Below are 12,118 nucleotides of genomic sequence, written 5' to 3'. Positions count from 1 at the left end.
TTAATATCTTTAAGAAAATAAGAAAGATTATTTGAATAAATGTTGTTAAAAGATAGTTTTTCAGTTCAGTGTAAAATGGTTTTATTCCAGTGTGATTTTGAGGTATGTATTTCATATCTTTATTAAAAAAAATATATCCTCTTTTTTTCTCCACATTTTAATAGCAGAACCAGATCTTTTTTTGCAAAAAGGATTTGAATGTAATTTAATAACTCAACTTTTCGAATAAAAAGCATTAAACGGTAACTGTTGCAATTATTATTGGCCACAAACAAATTTGAAGGAGTGAGGGTATATAATATTTGAGTCACCAAATTGGTCAGTTTGTTGTAAAAGGTTTGTGGAGCGAACTACTTTCACAGTTCAAGAGGTACATGGATTATCTCCCTTGGTTTTATTGGTATGCTTTTTCACTAAGGTGTGCAGTAGTGCCTGATATGTTTTGCTGGGTCCAAAGCCATCTTGTCTTAGAGTTATGTGCCCTTGAATAAGATTTTTTACACTTTTAGCTATATTCGAGTTTGAGGAGATAACTTTCTCCCTCAGTTTGAGAGATATCACTCTGGTAATATGTACAAATGATTACAATGATGGGTGAAAGTGCCTGACATATTTTTCTGGAATCACCGCCATCTTGTCTGAGAGTTATGTGCCCTTAAATAAGAATTTTACATTTTTAGCTATATTGGAGTTTGTTGATTAATACTTCTCCAAAGTTTTAAAGGTATCACTCTGATAATTGGTACAAATTACAATCACAATGATGGCTAAAACTGCCATGCTTTTGTGATCTACAGCCATTTTGTCTTATGAGTTATGTGCCCTTTGAATAAAGTTTTTACACTTTCATCTATATTGATGCTTGTAGTAGGAACTTTTTCCACAGTCTCAGAGGTATCACTCAGGTACTAAGTAAAAATTATGATGAAGATATGAAAAAGTGCCTTACATATTTTTCCTGACCTACTGCCATTTCGTCTAAGAGTTAATTGCCCTTGATTAATATTAATTCACTTTTAGCTATGTTGGAGTTTGTGGTAGGAACTTTTCCCACAGTTTCAGAGGTATTACTTGAATACTTGGTACACATTATATATCACCATGATGGGAGGTCAGTGCATGGCAAATTTATCGTGATCCAGGGCCAATTCATCTTAAGAGTTACAAGCCCTTGAACATCACTACTAACACTTCATGCTATAATGGAGACCTGCTAATGGAAATGCCTGACAGATTCACATTCAATCATAATTATAGAAGAGCTGGGACATTATAAAAAAAATTAAGCAGGCTATAAAACCGCCAAATTTCCATTAAGTAACAAAAACATCTGTCATATTTTTCTTTAGTCATGAATTGGTTTTATTTTAAGTGAGTTATTTAGAACTGGGTAACATAAAGACATTCGCAGTGGATTTGGCACTGAACACTTTATAAGAAAGTTGTTATTTATTTTTGGTCCTCTAAATGCTTAGAAGGTGCCAGGCTCTGCCTATCCTGCCAACTTAATCGTTAATAGACACTATGACTATAACTAGGGGGGTCAATAATGTTTTGACACTCTGATGGTACTAATGAAATAATGTACTTTAACCAAAAAACACATTAGGAAGAAGTGTCAAATATTAATTCAAAAACATTTTACGAAATATTAACATAGATTGTTATGTTCAATTTCAAAAGCTTTACGATATCATTTTACGCACGTGTTCATTTCTTTCACAGGTTTTAATTTTCAATAACAATTTGCAATACAAAGCTTTGTATGAGCTATTCTATCGTGAGACATGAAAATAAATGAAAAAGCAATTTATCAATCAATTTTTCTCAATTGAATATTAACCTGTCATTGTTTGCGTACTGGTTCATTTTTACTGTGAAGTCGTAAAATAATGTAATCGGCAAATATTGAAGTTTATCATATGTCTGTTAGTTTGGGATATTATTTCTATTTATTTTGTTTCATTACTTTTTCAACAATCCGATGGATGATGACCCTTGTGTCCTGTTTTCTTTGATATGGATTAAATGTTCTCATAGCAAGATGTTTATTTCTATGAAGCTATAGATTTGCCTTACATAATAGTTTGTATGGAGCTATAGCTGCAAAGATAAGAGTTTTTGCTTCTTTGCTAAATTAACAAACATTTTAATGGAAAACATACTATCATGAACAATCTTGGATGTTAAAACATTTGGATTACGATATAAAACAATATGTCACTCACGGGTTATTAGCATAAATTTAAAGGTGGTGATCATGACTTTAATATTGGACTTAATCTTGATGTGAGTTCTTATCTGTGAAATGATGCATTTCTTTTTAGTTTACATTGTATCTTGGAGTAATAAAATGCATAACAAAAGTGAAATGACAAATTTTGAGGTTATTTGGCTAACATTTAGTGTGATGTAACCAGAATGGGAACTATGGTAATATTACCTCCCATTTCATCTGAAATTCGAGAAAAGGTAAGTCTGTTCTTTATAATGAAATGTGAAAATGCTTTTTCCACAGTTTCTTTTTGATAAACAACTGTAACAGTGTAAAGGAGAAAGGTTATTACTGAATTCTTGTTGAAAATTTGAATATTTGTTATTAGCATGGGGGTAAAAATGATCTATAGGCCCAGGATGATTTTTTTTATCGCAGGATATGCTTTTGTGCTTTTTCCACTATATCTTTGAATAATAATAATTAGGGGTGAGAGTACTCTAGTGGTAAAGGTTTTCGCCTCTCAACCAAGAGTTGTGGGTTGATCCCCCAAAAATTTGTACTAGATGCTTTTAGCGTAAAAATATCATTTGTTTGTTTCCAGTTTCATACTCCCCAAAAATATAGTAGGTTGGGCGGAAAATCGTGTTTTTATAAGAATAATAATTGGCAAAATGTTGAATAGAGGCTGAGAATGGTATAAATGTTCGCCTCTCACCCAAGAGGTTGTGGGTTTGATCCCCACCAGGGGTACTTTCTCATGGCCTCTTGAAGGACACAGTAAGGCATTCTGCCCAGGAAATGGACTCGAAAGTGATTTTTAGCTTGTGTCTCAATCAAGCTAAAATAAATAAGTATAAACTGAACTGTGTAAGGGATTGAGTATAGTTTTCACCAAATTCTTGTTTAAGAATTGAATATTTGTAAATAGGGGTAAAGCTAAACTAAAGTTGATGTCTTGGAGGCCGTTTCAGTAATGGATATAGTCGTAACTTCAATTATTTAAATCTGTATAAACGTCACAAAATGGCAATACATCATTTTTTTTTTATATATTTCCTTAACATTGAGTTGATATTCAATGTTGGCTTAATTTCATAGCGCATAAAATAATGAAACTGGGTTACTACGAAAATTTCAATTTACGACTAAAATCGAATAAGATATTTATTGAAACGCCCCCAGGCCATGTTAGCTAGGGTGGTATGGGGTCATTCTCCTTCGCGATACTTTTTAAATCATTTTCCACCATAGCTTTGAATGATAAAACCAAAAAAGGATCAAGAGTTTTAAATTCATTTTTGGGCTTTTTAAGAAAAAAAATGCATGTGCAGGCAGTCCTAGGTGGAGCTTCACCAGCAGTTAACAAATTATATTTAATGGAAAAGTAATAGCCTGTTTCATTATCACAACTAGTAAATCCTTATCCTTAGATATGCCTCAGTGATTTGATTCAGCCTATTGGTCAGCTAGATATACCGGCCAATCAAAATGCTTAGTTTCTAATCTTAAAGTTAAGTTCAATCTAAGTTTTTTATTGAACACGGCCCACTTAGGTCCACACATTGTAATTATTGAATTATATTCTAATGAACTTCCATTTTATATCTGGACATGATTGGAAATGAGAAAAAATATTTATCACAATAAACATTGTCAAAATAAATAACCTATATCAAAAGCTGTTATTGAAAGAAATTGTAAACAGTTTGGCATAATTTAAAATTGTATGTACAAAATGAAACTTGTTGACCAGAGTGACTCCAAACTGTGAAATTTTCTGCAACTGGTCAAAGATTTTCCCTCTTGCTAACAAAACACTGCTTTGAGAGATCTAAAATATTGATAATAATTGTGCTTTATTAAAATTATAATATTTTTTCAATGATTATTTGAATTTATTTTTTAGTTTTATGTTGCATATAGTTTATACGCTTAATAAAGTTTTTGGTTTACATTTGCTTCTGAAGAGAGAAATTCTTACAGGAAAAACAGATTTCATGCTCTTTTTATGTTATCTTTAATTCTATTATAAGTTTAAGACAATCAGTAAACTTTTATGTTGAATCATTATAAATGATGCACATTAAAAAATCAGCCATTTTCTGAGAAATGGAACAGTTACTGTGTTGAAATCCAAAGTGTCTTGGAATTGGAATTTTACAATGGCCGACACTTTTTGGTTGAAGCGTCTACGTTTGAAACTTCAGCGGACAAAGCTCATAAATATTTGTGGGAAAAGCCTTCCTAACAGTGAGGTAGGAAAATGTTATGATTTTAATGTCTTATTCTGAAAGTTTAAGGTTCTGTTTATTAGCAATTTTTTTGTATTTAATCCAGATTTTGGGAAAGTTTGCTACTGTTACAGTAACAATTTTCTGCTGTAATGTGCTGATTTTGTTGTAAAGTTTGCCGAAAACGGAGTCTATGCTACAGTTTGTGTGTCTAGTGAATTGAGTCTCTGCTACAGTTTGTGTCTCTAGTTGTGTCGCCTGAAAAGACGACATATAGGGGTTACTTTTGTCGGCGGTGGTGGCAGCGGCGGCGGCGGTGGCGTTGGCGGCGGCGGCGTCCGCGTCCCATTTTCGCTTGTCCGGGGTATATCTCCTATAAACTATTAGTGGTATCAACTTGAAACTTCATATGTACATAGATATAATTGAGGGCAAGTGCAGTGCACAAGAACTGTTACTCTTGCTTCCATATTTTTTGAGTTATTGCCCTCTGTTATTTTTCATGCTTAAAGTTTTGTCCGGGGCATATCTTGTAGAATATAAGAGTTATCAACTTGAAACTTCATATGTAGATAGATCTCATGGAGGGCAAGTGCAGTGCACAATAACAGTAACTCTTGCTTTCTTAGTTTTAAAATTATTGCCCTTTGTTAATTTTCATGTTTAAAGTTTTGTCCGGGGCATATCTTGAAGAATATAAGAGGTATCAACTTGAAACTTCATAGCTAGATAGATCTCATTGAGGGCAAGTGCAGTGCACAATAACAGTAACTCTTGCTTTCTTAGTTTTAAAGTTATTGCCCTTTGTTAATTTTCATGCTTAAAGTTTTGTCCGGGGCATATCTTGAAGAATATAAGAGGTATCAACTTGAAACTTCATAGCTAGATATATCTCATTGAGGGCAAGTGCAGTGCACAATAACAGTAACTCTTGCTTTCTTAGTTTTAAAGTTATTGCCCTTTGTTAATTTTCATGCTTAAAGTTTTGTCCGGGGCATATCTTGAAGAATATAAGAGGTATCAACTTGAAACTTCATAGCTAGATATATCTCATTGAGGGCAAGTGCAGTGCACAATAACAGTAACTCTTGCTTTCTTAGTTTTAAAGTTATTGCCCTTTGTTAATTTTCATGCTTAAAGTTTTGTCCGGGGCATATCTTGAAGAATATAAGAGGTATCAACTTCATAGCTAGATAGATCTCATTGAGGGCAAGTGCAGTGCACAAGAACCGTTACTCTTTCTGCCATATTTTTAGAGTTATTGCCCTTTGTTAATTTTCTTGCTTAGGTTTTGTCCGTGGCATATCTCGTAAACTATAGGAGGTTTCAACCTGAAACTTATTCCGTAGGTATATCTGATTGAGGGTTCAAATGCCACCCACACTTGAAGTTAAATGGCAACATCATTGTCTATAAATGAATAAAATGCCAATCTAACAGCTATAATGTCGACAGTAAATAATTCGTCAGGCGACACATCCGACTCGCGGAGTTCTAGTGAATTGAGTCTCTGCTACAGTTTGTGTGTCTAGTGAAATGAGTCTCTGCTACAGTTTGCGTGTCTAGTGAATTGAGTCTCTGCTACAGTTTGTGTGTCTAGTGAATTGAGTCTCTGCTACAGTTTGCGTGTCTAGTGATTTGAGTCTCTGCTACAGTTTGTGTCTCTAGTGAATTGAGTCTCTGCTACAGTTTGTGTCTCAAGTGAATTGAGTCTCTGCTACAGTTTGTCCATCTAGTGAATTGAGTCTCTGCTACAGTTTGTGTCTCAAGTGAATTGAGTCTCTGCTACAGTTTGTGTCTCTAGTGAATTGAGTCTTTGCTACAGTTTGCGTTTGTGTGTCTAGTGAACTGATCTTCTGCCACAGTTTGTGTCTCTAGTGAACTGATCTTTTATAACAGTTTGTGTCTCTAGTGAACTGATCTTCTGACACAGTTTGTGTCTCTAGTGAACTGATCTTCTGACACAGTTTGTGTCTCTAGTGAACTGATCTTGTGCTACAGTTTGTGTCTCTAGTGAACTGATCTTATGCTACAGTTTGTGTCTCTAGTGAACTGATCTTGTGCTACAGTTTGTGTCTCTAGTGAACTGATCTTATGCTACAGTTTGTGTCTCTAGTGAACTGATTATGTGCTACAGTTTGTGTCTCTAGTGAACTGATTATGTGCTACAGTTTGTGTCTCTAGTGAACTGATCTTTTATAACAGTTTGTGTCTCTAGTGAACTGATCTTCTGACACAGTTTGTGTCTCTAGTGAACTGATCTTCTGACACAGTTTGTGTCTCTAGTGAACTGATCTTGTGCTACAGTGTGTGTCTCTAGTGAACTGATTATATGCTACAGTTTGTGTCTCTAGTGAACTGATCTTGTGCTACAGTTTGTGTCTCTAGTGAACTGATCTTCCGCCACAGTTTGTGTCTCTAGTGAACTGATCTTCTTCCACAGTTTGTGTCTCTAGTGAACTGATCTTGTGCCACAGTTTGTGTCTCTAGTGAACTGATCTTCTACTACAGTTTGTGTCTCTAGTGAACTGATCTTCTACTACAGTTTGTGTCTCTAGTGAACTGATCTTCTGCCACAGTTTGTGTCTCTAGTGAACTGATCTTCTGCCACAGTTTGTGTCTCTAGTGAACTGATCTTCTACTACAGTTTGTGTCTCTAGTGAACTGATCTTGTGCTACAGTTTGTGTCTCTAGTGAACTGATCTTCTGCTACAGTTTGTGTCTCTAGTGAATTGATCTTATGCTACAGTTTGTGTCTCTAGTGAACTGATTTTGTGCTACAGTTTGTGTCTTTAGTGAACTCATCTTCTGCTACAGTTTGTGTCTTTAGTGAACTCATCTTCTGCTACAAGTTGTGTCTCTAGTGAACTGGTCTTGTGCTACAGTTTGTGTCTCTAGTGAACTGATCTTGTGCTACAGTTTTTGTCTCTAGTGAACTGATCCTCTGCCACAGTTTGTTTCTCTAGTGAAATAGTCTTGTGCTACAGTTTGTGTCTCTAGTGAATTGATCTTATGCTACAGTTTGTGTCTCTAGTGAACTCATCTTCTGCTACAAGTTGTGTCTCTAGTGAATTGATCTTGTGCTACAGTTTGTGTCTCTAGTGAACTGATCTTGTGCTACATTTTGTGTCTCTAGTGAACTGATCTTATGCTACAGTTTGTGTCTCTAGTGAACTGATCTTATGCTACAGTTTGTGTCTCTAGTGAACTGATCTTATGCTACAGTTTGTGTCTCTAGTGAATTGATCTTGTGCTTCAAGTTGTGTCTCTAGTGAATTGATCTTGTGCTTCAGTTTGTGTCTCTAGTGATTTCATCTTCTGCTACAAGTTGTGTATTGGTTGTGCTACAGTTTATGTCCTAGCTAGGGTTTGCATTTTAGTGAATTTAAGTTATTCTACTGTATGCATCCCATCTTTGAATTTTAACATAAAAGAAGTGCATGTATATAATCTGCAATTTGATTGGTTTTTAAGTCAGTTAGTTGAATTTAAAATTAAGTGTTTAATCCATGAGCTCAAAGTTCACCCTATTGATTAATCAGACTTAGCGAGAGATTAACTCTAATTCGACTGTTTTAATATGCACCAAGTGATCATTGGTTTGATATGATTTGGTGGTCATGATACTCTTTGTGCTTTATAAGCATGTCAATATAATTGAACTTAATCTTTTGCTTTCTGTTCAATGGTCAATATTAGGTAAAAACATAAATTTATTCCTTGATGTTTCTATGGTTTTAATTTTGAAAACTTAAAAAAAACCTGTAATCATAGTGTATCACAACCGTTCTGTGTCATAAACATGCTGTTTCATAACCATGCTGTATCACAAACATACTGTATCACAAACAGACTGTATCACAAACATGCTATATCACAAACATACTGTATCACAAACATACTGTATCACAAAGATGCTATATCACAAACATACTGTATCACAAACACTCAGTATCACAGACATACTGTATCACAAACATGCTGTATCACAAACATGCTGTATCACAAACATACTGTATCACAAACACTCTGTAACACAAATATGCTGTATCACAAACACTCTGTAACACAAACATGCTGTACACTCTGTAACACAAACATGCTGTATCACAAACATACTGTATCACAAACACTCTGTATCACAAACATACTGTATCACAAACACTCTGTATCACAAACATGCTGTATCACAAACATGCTGTATCACAAACATGCTATATCACAAATATGCTGTAACACAAACATGCTGTATCACAAACATACTGTATCACAAACATGCTCTATCACAAACATGGTCTATCATAACTATACTGTATCATAAGTGGTGTTGGAAATCAGTTCCAGTTTGACTATCGATAAGCGGTTCCACTCAAGTAACTGATTATCGATAATCGATACAATAATTGTAGCTTTATTTTGAAAATTACTTGCTATCCTTAATTAAGCTTATGTTATGTGTATGTTTGAAGTTATTTATTGTTGTTGTTGCTAGTAGACATATTGTTACTATAACAACTGTTCACTTCCAAAAGTTTAAATGAAATCAAAGGAAAACATTGTTGGCAATTAACCAAATGCAAAAAAATGAGTAGAAAAAAGAAGAAAAAAACAGTGGTTGAATCGATTATCAATTATGACTAAGTATAATCAATTGAAGAAAAAAACACTGGTTGAATCGATTATCGATTATGACTAAGTATAATCAATTGAAGAAAAAAACACTGGTTAAATCGATTATCGATTATGACTAAGTATAATCAATTGAAGAAAAAAACATTGGTTGAATCGATTATCGATTATGACTAAGTATAATCAATTGAAGAAAAAAACACTGGTTGAATCGATTATCGATTATGACTAAGTATAATCAATTGAAGAAAAAACACTGGTTGAATCGATTATCGATTATGACTAAGTATAATCAATTGAAGAAAAAAACACCGGTTGAATCGATTATCGATTATGACTAAGTATAATCAATTGATGCCAATTTCAGGCCCAATCAATTTGCGATTATTATCTATCATTGGAACATCACTAATTATAACCAATCTGTAGTTACGCCCCCTTTATAGTCAATTCCTCAACTTGCCCCTGGTTTATTCACTTCTTAAAAAAAATCATTGTGAGGATTTTATTTTTTTATTATGTTGGTGGCTCGGACAATTTTGAACATCAGCAAACTTAATATGATTATTCTTATAAAACAAATGACCATATAAATAAAGTTGTTAAAATCTAATCCTGTACGTGCTTAAAGCTTGCACTGTTTTGTAACTTGGTACCCGAACGTAATATTTGGGGATTTATTGTTTTATAATCAGATTTATGTGCTACTAATCTTTAAGTTTAAAATTTGTGTAACTGCCATGGATTAAAAGACTAAAAATCTAGTGCGGTATTATCGAAAAAATATATATGGCATTTAAAGTTTTAAAAAATGGAACTGTCTTGTTCATATTTTATTATTAAATAGCCATAAAAAGTTCAAAAAATAAGGAGTATCTTGCTTCAAAAAAAAAAAAAAAAATTAATAAAAAAAAAATTTATGTTTAATTATAACTCATGGAATAAATAACCAAGACACAGTTACTGACCAGCACTGGATTACAAGTGGAATATACATTTTAACATGTAATAAAAAAAACTGGAGTGTAACAATAGTTGAGTTCTGTGTGTATATTTTAAGTTTTTTTTGTTATTTTTTGTTATTATGGAGATATATATAAATTCTATCAAAAACTGGATTTAACGGAATATCTTTGCCATCATGTACGATAAAACGGGCCTGATGCTTGAGTCTGAAAAAACGACCCTCAGTACGGAAAAGTCATCACTCAGTCTTAAAGCTAAAAGGGTAAATGTCTTTATTTGAGTTATTTATTTTGCGTTGTTTTTTTTTTTGTCACGTTTTATAAACCTAAGAATAGAAGTGTTTTGTTGTTGTGAACATAATAGTGTTAACTTTCTATAGCTCATAAAGATTTTGGCTTTGAATTAAGCAACGACTTGTGCACAGTGTTCATTTGTACCACATATCAATGATTGAAACTCACTATTATAAATTTTTGCTTTAAAAAGTATGCAATAAATACTTCCTCGGACTATGATTGAATGAAAGCAATCTCATGATATTTATGGACCTGTATAATAACAATAGTCTTAAGTTACACACAATTTTTCTCACTTTTTTTCTGTATATTATCTGTCTTAGCATATAATCTATAGTAAATATTGATATAAGTTTTTAATTTCAGTTCCGTTTTTTGATAAAATAAGTTATTGTAATTGTCCCAATGTGTCCATGTTGTACAGGCCGTGGTGAGTTCATACAAAAAATTGTAGTTGGCTTTTACTTGGAAATCATGAAAGATACTTAAATGAAACTTGGTGGATATGTTCACAATGTCAAAACACATCAAGGGGGTGTTCAGCAAGACACTGATTACTCTGGCTGAAATATTTGCCACCATATGACTCTTGTGCATCTGTTTTTGAAGGAAAAGAAATTTTGGTTTAGTCATAGCATTGGTGTCGCAGTCTGGGTCGGTGTAGGCGTCATAGTGCAATTTTAAACTTGGCCATAACTTAGAAACCGTTAAAAATATTTAAATGAAACTTAATTGGTATACATGTTGCCAGAGGCTATAACACACATGTACAGCAAGGTTCATAACTCTGACTTCATTGAGTGTTGATTTAGGTCCCTTTTGTACCCAAAACATGCAAACATGTGTCAGCATTTTCCCTCATGCAGCAGCGCCCTTGTCATTCATTTTGCAGTCATTCAGATGTTTTCACGACACAGACACGATTTTGATTTCGCTTTTGCTAGCTTGAATCACAGTTTTTGCTTTACAAACTAATACATTGCATTATATTTACAGCAAAGAAGTTTTATTGGTGACAGTTATGGAAAAAAGGTAGAACACCTTATATTCATCCTCTTTTCATGTATATGTTTGAAGGTATCCGATGTGTAAATAAGCCTTTCCTTTCATCGAGTGATCGGTTATAACGTTATTTTTTATGCCAGGTGACCTGATATAATTTTGAAACTATTTAAAAGGGCGGTGCTTGCTGATTATTAATTTATAAAAAACGAAAGAAAAAAAGCATTTTTAAAGTTGTTGCAGTTAGTAGTTTTGGTTTTAAAAACAGTATTTATTTCAGCAAGTTATACACAAAATCATGAGCTTTTAAAAAATATTCTGAACTAAGTTCGCCTTATCACTACAAATTTTAAAAAAGCTACTAAGACCACTCGCCTGTGGAGAAAACTGAGAATACAGGGTTATTGAAGCGTGTTTTATTGTAAGATGTGATTTCATTGGAAGAAGAGTTGTCTTCCCAGCCTCATGCATATTCATTAATAAAAAGAGATTTGTCAGTCAATTTTATGTATAAAGTGTAACGGAAGAAAGTTGCTGGCGATTAAGATCATCACGCATCCATAAGTATATAATTGTACATCAGATACCTTCTGTTATTGTAAGCCATTTCCATGTTCAAAAGCGCTTGTTTGCTAATATCATACAAGGGTGTTTGTGCTAAGTCCAAATAATTGTATGTGGAGGATTTTTTTATATGGCAAATCTTTCAGGGATTAGAGAAATCCCATATCGAATGTCTATTCTTTTGGACTATTCGTAGCTAGGTCAATTTCAAT

General features: G+C 33.5%; 1 protein-coding gene across 2 annotated transcripts in view; it reads left to right on the top strand.

Annotated features, from left to right (window-relative positions):
* Nucleotides 1-13: 13 nt before the first annotated feature.
* Nucleotides 14-12,118, top strand: part of LOC128205491 (dual specificity tyrosine-phosphorylation-regulated kinase 4-like) — a 36,854-nt gene continuing 24,749 nt past the window's right edge. Inside the window, exon 1 of one of the 2 annotated variants that reach the window (XM_052907184.1) lies at nucleotides 14-102. In XM_052907184.1, the coding sequence (XP_052763144.1) occupies nucleotides 40-102 (63 nt within the window). In that variant the 5' untranslated portion in view covers nucleotides 14-39. Of the gene's footprint in view, nucleotides 103-1,965; nucleotides 2,473-12,118 lie in introns of those variants that run through there. The other variant, XM_052907185.1, reaches the window with a different exon arrangement.

The sequence above is a fragment of the Mya arenaria genome, chromosome 10 (assembly GCF_026914265.1).
Source record: "Mya arenaria isolate MELC-2E11 chromosome 10, ASM2691426v1".
Classification (NCBI taxonomy): domain Eukaryota; kingdom Metazoa; phylum Mollusca; class Bivalvia; order Myida; family Myidae; genus Mya; species Mya arenaria.
Note: the sequence above shows the minus strand (reverse complement) of the source record. Positions and strands in the feature narration are given on the sequence as shown.